The sequence below is a fragment of the Colossoma macropomum genome, unplaced genomic scaffold, assembly GCF_904425465.1.
Source record: "Colossoma macropomum unplaced genomic scaffold, Colossoma_macropomum, whole genome shotgun sequence".
NCBI lineage: Eukaryota > Metazoa > Chordata > Actinopteri > Characiformes > Serrasalmidae > Colossoma > Colossoma macropomum.
The window spans coordinates 10177591-10196510 of NW_023494802.1; the positions used below are offsets into that span (position 1 = coordinate 10177591).

General features: G+C 39.3%; 1 protein-coding gene across 1 annotated transcript; it reads right to left on the reverse strand.

Annotated features, from left to right (window-relative positions):
- Positions 1 to 603: 603 nt before the first annotated feature.
- On the reverse strand, positions 604 to 15207 carry osbpl2a (oxysterol binding protein-like 2a). The gene is given in 15 exon segments (XM_036591010.1): positions 604 to 4165; positions 4260 to 4288; positions 4290 to 4351; positions 5101 to 5224; positions 5587 to 5709; positions 6592 to 6715; positions 6963 to 7052; positions 7248 to 7355; positions 7514 to 7696; positions 8486 to 8583; positions 8664 to 8798; positions 9011 to 9086; positions 9246 to 9357; positions 11244 to 11350; positions 15089 to 15207. Coding segments are annotated over 14 exon segments (1404 nt in total). The 5' UTR covers positions 11281 to 11350; positions 15089 to 15207; the 3' UTR covers positions 604 to 4062.
- Between the last annotated feature and the right edge of the window lie 3713 nt (positions 15208 to 18920).

The following is an 18920-nucleotide window of genomic DNA, read 5'->3' on the forward strand; positions in this document are numbered from 1 at the left end:
TCTTGCCATTTTGTAATTCCAGTATACACAGTACTTGGGAATGACAAATACTGCTAAGGAAAAGGGGTGGTGCTTTAAATCAACTGGTCAATCAGCCTTGCTGTCATTGCTCTGGTTGTTCATTCATGTAGTTTGAAAGCTGTGTGAATGACAAAACTGCAATTTATATAGGATTTGCTCCCCTTGTACATTTTTTCAAATGATGTTTAATCGTCTTTTCATCACATGTATGTCTGTAATGCTTAGTGGTTGTTAAACAACATCAAATATACCTTATCTGCATGTACGTTTAATTGAACAACAAAAGCTTGTTAACATGTGAACAATCTCAAAAACAAACAAATAATGAAAGCAATCCCTATATGAGTCCAGAGAAGCCTGGCTCTGGCCCTGGAGGGGCGAATTCCAGTCATTTTTGGGATTCCTCTCCTCTAACGCACCTGATTCAACACATCAGTTAATGACCAGGTTTAGGAGGCATGTGTGAGCAGGGAAATCCCCAACCTGTGCGCCCCTCCGGGATCAGCGTCACACATCCGTGATTAGTTTCTCAGTTGTTTCCCAGGTGATCTCCCCCCACATAAATAAAACAGATGTACACACTGGAATTCAGTTTCTTTAATTGTAGCTATCTTATATATAATATTGCTAATTCATGAATGACCAGTTTTACATCAGGTTAGACAGCTTAAGTGTATCACGGCTGACAATTTACGTGATCTATACAAAAATAGTAAAAAGTTACCAATAAGTGAAACTACATAAAGCCTACGTAGCCTATATGGCATGTCCAGGTTCTGTCACATGACAAATGTTAATCACCAATAACAAATACTCATTCACTCATTCTCACACACAAACATACAAATGGCAAACTGTAATAATGACAGACTCCCACTTTCTTCACGTCATATATACGTTTGCTTTACATAGCTTCACTTTGTAGGACCTGCTCAGGTCCACCTTAACATTAACTTGTGAGTATTACAGCAATAATGACAGATGGAAACAAAATTTGTGACAAAAATGGGAATTTCACATTATTTCAGTGGCTTCAAGCTGGCTATCTGCAGAGAAAGAAAAGTAACATTTCTTTCAGAGGTACAACTCTGCCATTTGAAGTACAGGAAAGTACAATAATAAGTGATGGAGTATGACTAGATCATGTTTAAACATGCCAGAATATATTTAATAAATCGACTACTTTTCTCAGATTAAGCAAGATATGGGATGTCTATTAAGATTTAAATACACTAGTGTAGTTACATGGAACGTATATGACACTTGTATGCTACTTGTTCTAGACATGTGCTCCCTCTAATTTCACATCTGGCAACCATGTTACTGTTCTAGTCACATACAGTTGACCCCAAGCAGCCCAGACATCAGCCAAGAGTCCAGGCCAAAATGTAGCACACAAGGTGCTGTGCAAAAACAGCCAACAAAAACCTTTCAAAACCGAAGAACCCAGTGAGGTTCAGTCTTCTCTGCAAAGGTCCAGTGCAAAGCACTCAGGCAACATACTGACATCAACCACTACTTTAAACTGCATTTTTCTTAAAATTTAGTTTTTCCTCTGAGGTCCCCTTGTGAGCTGTAGGTGGGGTTATATCTCAAAAATAGCTGTAATTCATTTTTACATTGGCACTTTCCAACCTCGCTTAGAATTGAACAGGTTGTTTTTGTTACTGTACATTTCAGACTGATATATGTAAACAACCTCTGACTGGCTGCCTCTTTTAAAAAGCAGGCTGGCTGAAACACTCTTTATAACTTCAGCATGAATGGGTGGGGCCAAACTGCTGTAAGCTGAATTGGCAGATAAATGTAAATGTATTGGTTTTGGTGACATCACTAAAACAAATTCAAAATGGGCTGTTTTTACTTTACCACTGTTTGCGATACTACATTTAATATTTCAGAAATTGCATGAAAAATTCAGCTTTCCATGATTTGGGTTCTTCAATTACATGGTTTGATGTTAGCTGGGCAGAACAAAAGCACCAGTCCTTTGTGGACAAGGCTGAACTCCACTGGAATAGTTCAACATGTTTGACACAGTTGCATAAGGCCAACAAAAGTATTTTACATGAGAAGGAACATTCGTTGACAGAAATCTCCCAAAGATACAGTTGACAGACATTCTGATGGATGTTTGCATAGATATTTTTATTTAGGTGTGTTGACTATATGTCCAAAAGTATCCAGACACCTTTTCTAGTTAGTGAATTAAGCTACTTCATGGCATATCCATTGCTGATGAAGGTGTACAGCTTGTATAATCTCCATAGAAAAACACTGCCAAGAGAATGGGACACTCTGGAGCAGCAACACGAGTCTAATCATGCCCTACGCCAAGCATAGACTACATGGGTTTAAAGCCCCCCCACCTCTGGGCTGTGGAGCAGTGAAACTGTGTTCTCTGGTGATAGAGGTTCATCCAATACCTTTGGGATGAGTTGGAGTTGTGTTTGAGATCCAGAGCTAATTATCCAACATCAGTACCTGACCTCAGTAATGCTCATGTTTCAATGCAATGAAATCCTCACAGCATGTTCCAATATCTGGTGTAAAACCTTCATAGTAGAGTACAGGCTGTTACTGCAGCAAAGAGGGGACAAAACTTTATATTAATACCCTCAATTTCAGAAGAAACATGAGAGGAGCAGGTGTCTACAAACTTTTAGACATATAGTCTGTGTGTGAACGTGTTTGACAGAATGGGAAAGAAACAGAAACACAGCATTTGAGTTTTCAAGTTAAAAATAGCTTTAACTTTCAAAATCCTTTGAGATTATCTCATCAAATAGTCCTCTTGGTAGTGCATCGTCTTTTTTTTACCTTCTTTATGAATCTTTCAGGATGAACAAAAATATTTCAGCAAGAAAACATTTAGGTTTAGGTTCTATTTAGGGAGTAGTAGAGTATTTCATGTGCATAAGTTGTATGCGTGTTAAGGTGACATTCATTAGCCACAAGTGCTGAAAATGTTAAGATATTAGCACCCATCTCCATTGAATGAAGCCTGTTTGTGCGCAACTGTTGCAACGCATACTTGCAGTCCTGATGAGTTCTATGGCTTTAGTTTCTACAAGGAAAGAGTCACTTTGGCAACCATAATTAACTCAAAACATCCATGTAAGGTTAAAATAGACTTCTTTGCTGTTAATAAGGTTTGTTAATTAGCTTTCATACCTTTAAAAACTCTTTGTTTACAAAGTAAACATTGTCATAAGCAGCTCTCATATTTATCTAGTCAGAAAAATCAAAACGTCTGCAACATTGCTGAGCATGCATGTGAGGAATGAGCATACAGCCTTGAGTAAAGTCCTCTACATAAATGGAGACAAATAAAGGTGGCACGGAAGAGCCCACTGGGCTTATCACTGTGTCAGGGTTGGTCTGGAGACACTAGCCGCTCATCTACTGAAGGTAACAGACCAAGTTTAATGCAATAATTATTCAGTGGATGTCCCACAGTCATCATAGAAGTCACATTTCTGGATAAGGTACTTAACGTCATAGAAATGATAAAATTTGTTGCATCAGTCTGAGCATAAATATCTAAAAGAGCCTCTCATAACATGCTTAGTCAGCGACGGGTTCAATAATCACAATATGCTCTATCCTCGTTAATGCCATCACTAACAACTTGTACCCATAAAACACCTGAGTATTACTAGCATGATATATAATGGGCGGAGGAGGGTAACAATAACCATTCGTATACTGAAGTTTACACTGAACTTTTTACCATAAATCTATCTTGCATGAAAAAAAATGAAAATCATTATAAAGGCATATAAGGCATTTCCTACCTTTCAAAAAATAAATAAATTCAGTCATAATAAGTGCAGTGTCGGATTCCAGTATAAAGATTCGGTTTTAGGGGAGCGGAGGCTCGGTTTTTCAGTCCAGTAAACCATTCTTTTCTCACATTTTGATGGAGAATAAAAAATAATAATAAAACAACAAATAGAGAAATAAGCTTATTGTTGCAAGACAATGATATGGGCTGGGGACCAGAGGTATATCAAAAACCTTTGCCCTCTTCCCAGTCAATCAGTAGATGTCAGGGAGGTCAGAGTACTTCCTGTCAAAGTATCCACCCGTGTAGACCCAGTCTGAGGTTCCTGTGTAAGGGTTCACTCCTTGATGGAACCATCTGGAAAAGTGGAAGGCCAAAATGTTACATGGGTGCAACTGTTCCAAGCAGCTCCAAACACATATAGACAGAGTAATTATGAATTAGGCTTCACCTGGTGGACCAGTCCTCCCCATCTTTAGTCCCGTTCTCTACGCGCAGCTCTCTGCTTCTCCTCCAGCCTCTCCTTCTCTTGACTTGCAGTGTCTAAAACATATGAAGAGCTACATAAGTTTGAAGGTCAAAAGCTGTGTAAATTCAGGCACTGTATGGTTTGCCCTGCTTTGGGGGGGACACTCTTGGGATTAAGAAGCCAGGAAACATGTATGTATGCATGCATTATCATCATCATCATCATCATCATCATCATCAGTAGTAGCAGTATTCTCCAGTTGCATTCCTCTTATATAAGCAATACGTCAAGACATTTTCATGACACACAATATGCATCACAATGTTTCAAGAACCTGTAGTGCCACATATAAAAATACCATAATAATAGTAGTATAAAATAATTAAATTACTAAATAAATTATTTTAATTCAGTGTTTTACAAACTGCATTGCACTTGATCCAATTAAAGTGGCCTAACTGTGCTAACTTTGTAATAAAACATGTAGTCAGCATCCTCTAAGTACTGATGATATCCACAATATGCTCAGAAAAGTGTACTGTACATAATTTATCAAGGTAACAATAAAATATCATCATATTGCTCACCCTTTTATCTAAGCTCAGACCTAACATGAAGTTCAACTTCCTGTCTATTTATAATAAGGATAAGTAGATCAACAGTATCTAATAGAGTAATAGTTGCTGAAACATTCTTTAGATTTTGTCATTAAAAATGTCATCATTTTAGCCTTATAGGTCAGGCTGCCAAAAAACTCCTTGCAACTGCCAACACTGTAAGAACCAGCTTCCCATGCCGGTGGTATAAATGTAGATCTTTTTACCTATGTCTCCATTTTCCATAGCTCTTATGTCTGGTCGCAGACGACAATCTGTAGGTGCTAGGACTCCTTCCATGCCAGGCTCCAGCTCATTCAGTGTCATTGCAAAGCTGGTGAAATTATACATCTGAACACAGAGGACAGAACATAGACAGAAGTATGAGAAGGATTTCATTGGTTGTTCTTTAAATTCTTTATGATTGGATTAATACCCTTTCACAGTTTTAGAAGTTATTTTTTTTTCCATTCTATCTATGTATGTAAATCTGTAACAGTACTGATGTCCAAATGTAGTAGTGGAAGTGTCTATGCACAAACTGTGATAAGATTGCAAGATCTTTATCAAATCAGATTGGAATGTAGCACAAAACAAATCTATTAAAAAATGGAGGACCAATCGACTGTACAGGCCCTTCAGTGAAGTTCAAGAAAATTAAGTATCTCTGCAAATGCAGAAGGGTAGAGGAGAGTAGCTGTAGTTTATATTACCTGTGCTGAGTGTGCAGGTCTCGGGGCTATCCTCCACAGTAATGTACTGCCTGGAATCATAGTGACTGTCTCCTGGACGTCTGGCATTTCATCAGCATCACCAGCACCGCCAGTATTCTGATCCTTAGAGCAAAGACACAGTGCAGTTAATGACCTACCCACAAACTACAAACACCATCTCACTGCCTACAATTATGTTTGCCTTTAAAACAGATATAATGACTATACACAATACAAAAACGGTCCATTCATGATACGGTTAAAAATAGCTTAGAATACTATTTAGGACGTTTCTTAGCAACTGTTTCAAGAAGTAAAAGAATTGTTGATACTGTTTGGTATACAACATAACAGTGTATTTACATACATGTCCTATACATATAAGTTTATAATGGGATTTTGTAGAGCTTCACCATCAATCCTAATGCATAGTTCTTACTCCAAACGGTCACAAAAATGAGAATACAAGCTAAAATCTTATGTGGATAAAGTATATATGTGGATTTCATGGCTAAGAGGGCACATAACTGTACTGCAAAATCATCATAGCATGGAGGGTAGGGGGACAGAGGGAGAGAAAGCAAGAATGAGAGAGAAAGATGGTGAAGGATGAATAGCAGAGGAGTACGACTGAGGGGTACATCTCATTATTATTGCAGACGTTTAAGCAAGAGAATTATTCTAAAACCAGATGCGTCTGCTCTAATGCAAAGCATTATTCTTGGTTTATACTGGATCAAAGTAAATCTGTCTTGAGCTATAATATTTAGATTCCAGTTGTAGCTGATGGGTTTATATGTTCATGGAAAATGTGAAAATAATCATCCTGTAATTATTGTGCCACCGGTATAAAAAGTATACTTAAAATCTGTGTATGATTGTTCTTCTATTACACCACCCAGTTCAGGGGTGATAATTGTAGAGTATTTATCAGTGCTGGTCAGTTTACTAACACGACCCTACATCATATGAATCAGTACTAGAACATCTGTACACTGTCATTACCTGTTTGTGTTTCTTGGAATCGCCACTTTTCCTTTCTACCTTCTTGTTTGCTTCATAGACCTTTGGCTCTATAGTGTATAAGCACTCCGTCCACTTCCCATAGATAACACGCCGCTTCTTCTTACTGTGCAATAATAAATGTAAATTAACCTCAAACAGAAGCCACAAAAGCACATAACCAAATATAAGCAAATGGATAATGTGATTAAAAGGAACGTCATATAATGATGTATTCTGATATTTAATATTTTGTATGGAATCAAAGGTAGTTACTAGACCAGAGACTTGACTATCAGCAGCTTAAAAGCTGTGAACTGTAGGGCTTGACAGCCAGACATTCCGCTTGATATTTGATGCCAGTGACTGCTTACTTCTTGTCCTGGATATGTCCTTCTACCCGATGCAGTTCTTTGCCAAACATGCCACATGGCTTAAAATTCAGCACGCATTTGTCTCCAGTGCTGGCACACAGAAAAATATTTTCAGCAAAAAAGAAGACAAAACAAGTGAACATTTTAGCCACAAAGCAGGTAATGTGTCTTGTCAAATAATATAAAGGAAGGAAATGTACATTTGTATAGTCTATCATGATGTTCTTCCCAAATAAGACAGCAGGCTTGTTTCTGGTCACTGAGATAAAAGACAGATTTCATTACCTGTGGTTGACTATCTCCACTGTTCCGTACTGCTCAATCCACAGTTTGCCCAGGATGACATTGTGCACACAACACATAGGGTTTGTCCAAGTGTATGCTTCCTTGTGCCTGCAAAGGATAAATTTGCTCAGTTGTGTGTCTGGTTTACTTCAAATCCTACAAACACAATCTTAACCAAACAGAAATAACAAAAAGACACATTTCAGATTCACAGCATTATGCAACGGCTTTTTGTCCTAACTGTCGGTTTTCTCATAAATACTTACTTGGACAGCTCCAATGTCATAGTGCCTTTGGGTTCAGCCTCAACACTTTTGCCCCAGAACTTCAGTTTAGGATAAATGGAACCGTGGAACACAAAGTCCTGGCTGAGCGATTCAGCAAAGAAAGCACTGACTGGTGGATGGTGGCTAACCTGCTCTGAGATCAGTCGGTAACTCTCATCTTCCCTAAACGAAGAAATCACCACAGTATCAACAAATTAAATACAAAGCAATATGAAGAAATACAACACATAGTATGTACAAACACTAAGGTGCTGTTGACAGACAGAGAGATAGACTGACAGACAGACAAAGTGTTGTGGGAAATATGAGACAGTCAGAATTGTTCACAGTGGTAGTGATAGGAACCAGACATCTGAAGAGTTCAATGCCTCTAAAAGCTACATCACAGAAAGTTATTACATGATATTGTTATGAATACACTGCCTGATGCCTGAGAAATTGTGCTGTGGATGTTGGGAGCCCTGGTTATTGTCACCACTAGTGTAAAGATATTCAAATGGGTATGTTTCCCTACAAAGCAGCATTTCACATCAGAATGAATGAATGACTTTGTTCACATCTCAACAACTGAATTATGGACCTTTAAATCTATGGAATTCCCCTTTGAGGTGAAAACAAGGTTTGTGAACAATATTTAGTGGTGTTTGGTACATGGGTTACTGTTTCTAAGGAAATTTCTTTACCATTGTTTGTATGCTTTCTTTTTTTGCAACTGTGAAGAATCTCTATATAAGAGGGTCTTAAACTCCTGTCCCGGAGGGCCAGAACCAAGTGCAGCTTGCTGATTTCCATGCTCGAACACGTGATTAACATCAAATCAATTAATTACTATGTTAAGTAAGTTTTGTTGAGGAGGAAGATCACTTAACTGTGTTGAATTTTGGCCTTCTGGGAACAGAGTTCGGCACCCCTGCTGTGTTATACGCATGACTGTATTACTTATTGGCTTACCTTGTGAGTTCATATGTCTCTCCCAGTAAAGGGTTAAAAGGCTTTCCAGTTCTGTCCCACTGTGACGCCACAGCAGACACAGCAAATGCAGCAACAAGCTAACCAACAAAAAAGGGTTCAGCACAGATGATATGATATGTGTCTGAATGTAACATATAACTGGGAAAAAAGTGTTTACCTGCATTCGCTCTATCGAATCAGACATTGTGCAAGCTTTGTGGATGAGGTATGTATGTTCCATGTACTCTGTAATTCTCTGTAGGAAGCTCAGCGGCTCATTAAAAACAACAGGCATCGTTATTTTAGAGAGCTCCTGTTCCGTTCACAGGTGGAAGTAAAAGGCAAAAACAAAAAAGAAAAAAAAGAAGAAGAAAAAAAACAAAAAACAATGGATTAGCATAAGTATAACAAGAATATAACCTCATCAATGATTTATTCATGTTATAGGGGGTGCTGAAGCACTCTTGGCTATAACACTGTCGACCAAGACTACATCCTTGTCCACGTATAGTGTATTCCCCTTACCATGCCAATGCATTTCTTCAGGAAGCCCCAAATACTGAAATCATTTCTTGAGAACATGGGAGCAGGGAGGGTTGTTCTGCACATGAAGAAACGAAGACGCATACAAGTACCAATAGATACGAACAATACACGTATCTAATGTGTGCACCTCAAACACACCATACAGCACTTTTTCACATGATTTTATGGTTTGATACTAGACGTTTTAATAGATGTGTAGACCCTTGTTCCATACCTTCGCTCCCATACTCCGTTCTCTGATGGCACACGGCCATTTGACGTCTGTTTCCCCTCATACACAGGGGCATCTTTAAAGCTAACCTCACAGGAGTCATCCGATTCCAAACCTGAGAGAGGGTAAAGATCACAAGGGATTACACAGGAGGAAAAACAAACACAATGAGACTGTAGTTAAACTTTTTATAGAAATATAATTGTACCTTTGCGTAGGGCTGGGTCAAATCATTTGACCACCCAAGTATTCATTTGCTATGTTTGTATTCTTTTCTCTATTTAGTATTTGGAAGCTTTTGAAAGCCAATATATAAAGTATATTACGTTTAACTGAATGCATCATATATTCATGCCATCCATGTCACCTCACCTAAGAGCACAACAATGTGCTTGAAGCTAAAAGAGTAAAGATGCCTGAGAAATCATGTGTAAAAAAACTTTAAACGATCAGCTAAAAATTAAGAGGCGAATCAAATATGCTCAGTGAAAAATGAGAAAAAAGAAACTGATAATTCTAGAGAGTATGACAAGTAAGTATAACAATCTTTATCAGCGTACCATCTATCCACACTACCTCCAAATCAGCTCAGTCACGTAACCACCTCATGCGGGAGAATAAGCTCCTTTCCTTTCTAATTAAATATTTTTACAGCGAGAGTAAAACTCGGCACAACAGAACTGTTTATTTTGATGGAATCACAATCACAAGCTTTTACAGCTGTAACACAGAGAAGTCTCACTCACTTTTAGTGCAGCACAAGAGCTGCTCTGCAATTACCACACCAACAAGATTACGTTATTTTAGTACATTTTGATTCGATGATGATGAACTATACTATAGAAAGTGGGACTGTATGATCTGTATGATCTCTATTGCAGTGGAAAAAATAATTTGTTCTTAGATGCATCACAACTTTCTCTTAAAAGATTCTGAATCAATTCACAAAACTTCATTATCAGACTTTTATATAGTCTCCGAGTTTCCCCTATTGTAAATAAATTTACACGCACCGAAAGCAACTTTAAGTAGAATACTTTAGCGCAGCATTGTGTGGAGGAGGAAAGAAAACGCAGAATCTCTTTAATGCACGTTTGCAGCCACAAACCGTTGAGTATATAATGTAAAGACCCGAAAAACTTCGCAAACTTACCCTTATCTAAATATGTGGCTTTGTTTAGCAACCAGCTCAAAAGATGCTAATAACTAATCCAGTGATGTTTAGCATTAGGCTTTATGTAGAAATTATTACTCAAAGATTACTGTAAAGCTGCAGCATGCAAAGTTAAAAATACAATTTGTTTCCCAGAGAGCGACATACCGTCTGAGGCATTTTCAGTACAGGTTTAGATGAGTTGTAAAATTATGAAAATGTTATACTTTACTGTTTTTTTTTATGTGTAAACAGAGCATGTGCCACAGTCTGAAGGTTTTCCAGTAGGGAGGCAATATTATCATGCAAGTCGCTTTTGTGTGCGTCATTTAAAGAGACGAAACAGCCATGAACGTACGTGTTTGCAGTCATTTTCAAAAAAACACACAGGCTGTGTTACTCAGTATTAATATCAATTAATATGTGGTTTTCATTAAATCAGTTAATGTTGAAAAAGCATACATGTCTACAGCCTACAGTGTGTTAAATCATACTGTAGGCTATTGAAATTAGAAACTGACACGCAACGAGATGCATTAAGGATCGTTTTATAATCGCATCTTAGCACCCTGAACTGTGAAGTGCACAATGATTCCCACCTCTAATCTCTATGGAGTTTATGCTTCACTTGTGCACAAATTAAAAAATACATTATTGCGTACTGATGCAAGTCATGTGTCTATCACAGTGGTGTGGACTGAAACAGTGATCAAAATGGAAGTTCTGTTAGATGGACGATTAAAAAGTGCTACAGATACTGTTGATTTTGAGAACGAGTATTATATTATATAAGCACTTGTTCAGAAATACCAGAGAACCTGCCAGCCCTACTACTGTAATATCCCCACCTGTCTCAGCATCATAAAACTCCTCTTCACTGTTCATGATGGACAGTTACTAATGACGACGTCAGTCAGAGTGCATTGTTCCTCCACATCAGGAGTCTGTACGATTTCTATATGGAAAACACACAGTGAAATGAGAAGCTGCATTGCATAGCTGACAAGAAAAATATTGAGACAATTTGTAATCTTATGTAATCTGTAACAAACTGAATGTATGGAAAGCCATCACATGGAAAGCCAACAGCTAGGAGCCATAGTACTAAGTCAACCGAATAATTAATTTATAAAGTAAACTAACTGCACAATATAGGCTGTGTGAGTTATCCTGTATGTGTGAATACCTCACACAGGCTATACAGTGCTGGTCCTTACAAAAGTCAGCTCTTCTGTCCTTTCCTTAGATCACAGCAGTGCTGGGCAGTGCTAGGCAGCGCATGAATGCAGTGTGTTGCTAATATGCTTATAAACAGAAATAATATAAACGTTACATTATCTAATTCTGATAAAATCTTTTAATAACAACACATGCACTCTTATAAAAAGGCAAAAACACACCTTGCTGCAGCCTTCAAGCAGCTGTGCTTGGTAAAAAGGTCTAAATACAGCTGCCTAATCCTGACCACAAACTGAGAGAGCCAGCATCCACCTGCCATTCAACCGGCCATCTTAGGCAATTTTCACACTGTAAAACAAAAATATGACCACGAGCCAGAGCTCTTACTCTGAGAGATGGGGTCTGTTTGTTACAACCCTGCCAAATATCTCCAGATACTACAGTTCTGCATTACAGACTCATGAAATGATATACCATCGCTTTGCCTGCTGAGTTTTTAGCTATTCAAAACAAGTAAATGGCTTAATATGCTTCACGCAATTGCAATAGTCAAAGCAGCATGCAACTGACTGATAACTATGAAAGGGACATGCAGGACGGTCAACAAAAGTGGAGCTACAGCAGTCTAAAATTCAAATAGCCAGGAGCCACTCCTAAAAAAGATGGCAAACTAAGCATCAAACTAAGCTACATGGTTTTAAACAACCATACTTGCTTATTCACAAGCTCAGATCAGATAGTTTTTCAGTCTTATTAACATACAGAAGTATCATCAATGCAAAAATGTAACACCATGATACTTGGGGATCAATAATACATATGATATTTAGTTTTTCTAAGGTTTGCAAACAAGTTGGAACGGAATTTCACCAGCAAAGCAGTTGCACCACACAGAAACAAGTCAGTCCTCTTTATATTTTGCCACAACAATAGGAACCCGCATGCGTGTCTGTAATAAGGAGCTGGGGTGCAGGGTGCCTGAGTCAGACTCAGGTAACGCAAGACTTTCAAAAATCAGCGATCTGTTACGCAGATAAACAGCTGACCACTGTTTCTACCAGACAAGGTAAATCCTACAGTGATATAACCAACACAGTACTGCGCAAATGTCTTAAGCAGCCATGAAAATTGTTTATTTGTCTCAGCAGTAGGTGTATTTTTGCAGGTAAAGAACACTGTAACATTAGAATTAACACAATTAAACACAAACACAGCAAAATCTAAAACATCTTGTTTTTTAAAAACATTAATTATTATCTTGGTTAGTAGAATAAAGTTTAAAGAATACACGTTTAGTGCCTGACTACTCGCTATACTTCAGTCATTGCATGGATTTGTTCGATTCTATCAGCAGCATATCTGATTTATTTTAATGAAGGACTGACGAGATAAACTATGTCTGTATGATAAATAGGAGAGGAAGCCCTATATTTACAGTTACCATACAGTACATAGTTTATATCATCAATCCTAACACAATGACAGACAGAATGTATTCATTATGTATTCCGAATGTTTTGTTTATTTGCGTTTATTCTAATGTTAGTGCTTCTTCAAACAAATATACACTTAATGCATAAATAATCAGCTTTGCATGTCATTTTCTCTTTTCCTCAGTACTGAGTATGTTCTTGCGATATCTCTCCATTATACTACGGTTTAGGTAGTCATAGCTGATGAAAGGTAGATGTTCACAAGCACACAATCAAGAAAAACACTTCCCATAGTGACAACACAGCCTTATGAATACCATATGCTCCATTAAATCTGTATAATGAAGTTACACATTTAAAGTAACAATAGAAAGGGAGAACAGGTCTCTGTGCAGATTGAAAGCTGATAGCTACAGAGCTATATATGGTGACTATGACAACAGTCAGCTATGCTGAGGTCTTCAAGGCAGTAAAAGCTCTGTACACAAATAATCCAGGCACAACACAAGTCATGATATACAACACAAGGCTGTGTGGCAACAAATGTGTCTGTCCTACATGTAAACTTGGCTCTGCAAATAAAAATAAGCATTTCAGTCCTTTTCACCCTTCATCTACAAACAGCTCTTTTTACTACTCCCAGCAGCCACACCAGAAGTCACAGCACTGATGTCCTAAATGCCAAGGAAGACAGAATAACAATGGTCAGAGTATTAAGAGTATCAAGAGTATTAAAGAGTTATTTATCAAGGCAAAATGTAGCCTTGGACAGAAATGTATGCTAAATGTGTGCCGGACAAAATGTATGCTGGACAGAAACATGCACAAAGACATTATATAGGTATGAAGTGAGAAGGCCTATTATTAGGCTAGTTTAACACTTGAAAAGCATATTAACGAAAAGGTCAATAAAACGGCACATATAGAGGTAAACTGGAATGTTTAGTCCAGACTAATGCAAATGCTTTCAAATATAATATTATTTTTATGGATGTACTGATAAAGTAATTCTGGGCCAATGCTGATACCTGCTATTTTCAATGTACATATCTGTCGATGCCGATGCATAAACATTTTTTAAAATGTACTAGAATCATTTGGACCAGTATTACTGAGAAAAGTTTCATTTATTTGTATAAGTTACAAGTGAAGATGTTAATAATATGGACACATTTTAGCACAGTAGCTCAAAAAGCTGCCAAACATTTCTGCTGCCCTATAGTACAAAAAATACATGTAATCAAATATCATAAATCTTCCTCAAACAATTATCTACCAATACACATATGACTGCAATAACATCCAGGAACCATTTTCAGAAAGGTTCTAGTTATATAGAACTGTATACAACATCTACATCATAGTGAAGATACATTTCTCCCAGCAAAGAAACATGTAAGCATGAAATGATTCTACATAGATCTCGTAGTTCTAAACAGAACCACTGGCTTTACTAAATAACCCATGTGTATTTAAGTATGTCTGCATTTACTACTTTTCACTTCAGAAATGACTAAAATTGACCCTTTTCAGTGCGCACAAAAAGACCAGGTATCAGTACTGGTGTTTAGATGCTGGCCTTGGTATTACGAAAAAAAATAAAAGACCAGTAGTGATATCGGTCATCCCTACACAGGACACGACGGCTTGTCAAGCTGACCTTTTTGGCGCACACAACTCCAGGCCACCCGTTCACATCACACCGTTACAAAACAGTCAATAACGCTGCTGTAGCAGAGCAGGCAGGCTAGCACACAGACTGGCTGGCTGGCAAGTTTGGCATACTTTGGCACTGCTGCTGCCGAAAGACGTAGACTGTGCTTTCGTGTGAACAACAGCAGCTAAACTTCTCTGTTTTGACTCGGCGTCGAGCCTCAAAGCCAAACGACCCACATCTTTAGCGCTGCTACCCGCTGTGTGTATCTGTCGACGATAGCTAGCTGCCAAGCTAACCAGCTAGCGAGCTACGTGCACACAGCTTGACTGCACCTCAAGCGAGCCAGTCTTTAACACGACACGTACACGCTGACAAAACACATATATAACACCTTAGTTTTAGAGTTAGAATACAAAATACATACTCAAATGTCTTACATCACCCAAGATCCAGCTTCTTATTATTTTTCCTGGGAGTGAACAGATAACAAGCGTCCAGTTTGGAAGACTGACACGAGGGCGGGCCTATTTCGCAAGGCCCGGATGATTGACAGGCGGAAAGCCAATAGGCTTACAGAACGGTTGCGGATATTTTCTAAGAGGCGGGCCGACTGCTGATTGACAGGGCTTAGACCAATAGGAAGCGGATATAGGGTTATGCACAAATAGACGGGGTTTGACGTTACATAAAGGGGAAGGGACTAAAAAGGCATGGATGGGTGTTATTTATAAGTACTGTAATAAATATCTACCTTGTCAGCTGTGCTCTTTGACCGAAGTGCAGCTAGAAATACATGGTGGCTAGTTAAATACTTAAATACTTAAATTTAAGTACATTTTTTGATAGATTTGTATTTAGATGAGTATTTTAGTGTAATAGTCACCATATAGTATATGTGAGGAAAGGAATCTATGTTTTATTCAGTTGCATATTAGTCCTTCTAAAGTTCATACGTTGCTTATATATTATGTTTAATGTCTATTTGCCATAAATCTTATTTGGTCTTGGATTTATTAATGCTGTAAAAGTCTTGTCACAGTTCTTGTAACATATATTTATCAGTCAACATCCTAAATTTCACACTTTTCCAGACAGATTGCTTTATGACTGATACCACATATGTCAGCTAGAAAAAGGCAACATGCTTTTGCTTTTACTGATTTTCTTGGAGGCTACATCTGCGCCTGCTTCAGAAGACCAAGATTTTCTGCAGTAATCTCTTCACACAGTTTACTGTTGCATAAAACTTTTAGTAGTATTTGTAGAAATTTATTTCATGACCTGTGCTGTATTAAATCATTAAACATTCAATCTAATGTTTACTAAAAACTAATTCAAAAATATTCTTACGCGGCATTTTTGTCTTGAGCATTTTTTATATACTGCTTCCACTACTTTTCAGCCTGTGTCTGAAGTTGCACTTATCAACACCAGATGGCAGAACAGTCCAAGAGGACTAACAGTCTTATTTCAGAATTCACTTGGTTTCCCATAAAGCCAAAGGAGGGGATGAAGGTACAATATGTCGTAAGGTACCTAGACGCTCCCTGCAGTTAGTGAACTCTGCACTCGAACGTGAAGCCAAAGGGGTATAAAGCCCCCCAGCATTGGGATGTGGAGGCCAGTAGCTGACCTCACGAATATTCTTGTGTCCGAATGCAATCAAATCCTCACAGCAATGTTCCAACATCTAGTTCAAATCCTTCCCAGAAGGGTAAAGACTGCAGCAAACAAGGGACAAACTCCCTAAAAGAAAGAAAAAGACAGAGAAAAAGTGAGTGAAAAAGAGAGAGACAGAGAGAGAGAGGGAAAGAGAGAGAGACAGAGAGAGAGAGAGAGAGAGAGAGAGAGAGAGAGAGAGAGAGAGAGAGAGAGAGAGAGAGGCAGAGGAAGAAAAGAAGAGAAAGACAGAAAAAATGTGTGTAAGAGTGAGAGAGAGACAGAGAGAGAGAGAGAGAGAGAGAGAGAGAGAGAGAGAGATGAAAGGGGCGGGTCGTTGTGTTTTCAAACCCAGATTTACACACTCAGACCGGGGCAGTTGCTCAGAGTTTCATCTGCAGCCAAAGCTGCTTTAAACACTAAGAGAACTGACCGCTTTAAAACCGGCTGAGCTCCAGCCTGAACTACACGCGCTGACCGCTCATTACGCAGAGCGGTCAAACACGGTACGCACATCTGAACAAAAGTAACTGATCAGGCCTTCATTTTCATTTGTAACTCTTTTTCATTAATTTTTCACTTTCCAATTCATTTTCATATTTTCTTTTTCGTTTTATTGTCACTGTGTGTTTTAATTTTCTTTCTCCCTCTTTTTTAGCTGCATGACGAAAACTAAGGTGGAAGACGCTCCTCCGTTTTTCTCGCTCCTGTCCAAGATCCCGCGGACCGCGCGAGCCATGACCGGCGGAGACGCGCAGGAAAGGCGCGGGCACCGGCATGCGCTGCACGTGAGCGCGCCGGTGGGTCCCGTCGACCGCGCGCCGCCGCGAGCGAAACCGCGAGACGGCCACTCGAAACCGGCCGGAGGGGCGAGCGGAGGGGACGAGAGGGGCAAACGGGGTGAGAAAAGCCACCGCGTCGCCCCTGGGTCTCAAAAAACCCGCGCAAAAACAACCGGGAGAAGGAAATCATCCGGTGCCGGTAACACGTGTGAGGATACTGGTAAAGATCCCGGCGGTGCCCGCAGTAAGCCCCCCTGTACGGACAGCAGCTCGGAGGTTTCAGACAGCACCTCTGAGGAGAGCAAGACAGCTTTAACTAACGACGGCCAGAGCAGCGACGGAGACAGGACGGCGGACGCGAGCCGGAGAGGAGCCGAGGACACCGGGGAGAGTGACCATTTGGCTTCGCCCGTAGACCATCTCACCAGAGGGCAGAGGAGCATCTCTCCCGGAGACGAGCGGTCCTTCGCCTCGCTGGACAGCCGCTTAAACTTCAGCTCGTCTCTGGCTTTCTCAGACCTCACCGGAGACTTCAGTGAGGGGCCTAATGGAGAGCTTCTGAGAGAGATTGAAGACTTAAGATCAGAAAATGAATATTTAAAGGTAAATCTGACCGAATAAAATGTTTTTCGGTGACAAAACAGGTGTTAATGAAAGAGTTCACATATTAGTTAAATACAACTGTCATCCTTACTTGTGAGAAAACGGGCTAAAAATGCACACCCCCCTCCTCCCCGCCATTGGACTCTCCCTCGTCCTGTATCACTTGGCACTGCCAGAGAGGATTCATCTTTGGCATTGCCCTGTGGTTTCCTCAGGGGAGGGCGAGTTAAAAACTGCAGCCGCTCACCTTCAAAATAAATAAGAATTTTAGTCAAAATTTGGTGTGTTATTGATGCACGAGTTTGCTTCTTTCGAACATTTTTAGCTTGCTTGATCCAAATAGCCACCAAGTAGTCAAACCAGGTCTGGCTGTAATATTTCGACTAATGAGTGGGCATCAGAAAACCACAGAGGGGCAGAGTGGGGAGGTGTGTGCAGCACATCCATGCAACACACAGTGCATCCTTGAAATGCAGCCAGTACAAAATAATACATGCAAACCATCCTATCGCTGCTGTCAGAAGAAAATGTCATATCTCCATTTTTGTTGTTTATTTTAGTTTTTGACATAATTTGAAAATGCCTGTTGCCCTTTACATTGTGTGTGAATTTCATGATGAATGGACCAAAAGAAACGGCCCAAAATTACTTGGAAAAAAGTCTGGTTCCATTGACCTTCATTAAAAGTAAAGCAGCTTTTTTCCTTCTCTTGTAAAGTTATCATTTTGGAGATACAAGATTTTCTTCCGACAACAGCGCTATGTTAATCTATGTAGCTTTTAATTCTTGTTACTATTTAGTTGGGGTTTTTTTTGCTGATTCGCCAATATAGATTCATGAACAAAATACTGGATTTAGATGCGCGTACTGTCTCATTGGTGGGGCCTTGCCCCACAAAATGACCCATTAATGTCAGCCAGCATCCCCATTGGTGTGGCACAGGTTCCATGTCATTGGCCTGTTGTGGGGAGCCAACACTGGGCTGAAAGAGATTTGATCATTGGTGTGGCATTGGCCCCACATCATTAGGCAGCCCACACTGGGCCACTGGATAGTTGCATGACGGTCTCAAATATGCAGTCACTAGTTGGGTTTCTATTGAAGAGTGGGTCTTCTCATTTATTGCAGTGTTTGCAGCGTGTTATTTGACATCCATTCATTCATTCATTCATTTATGTATGTATGTATGTATGTTGACCATGCTACAGTGCA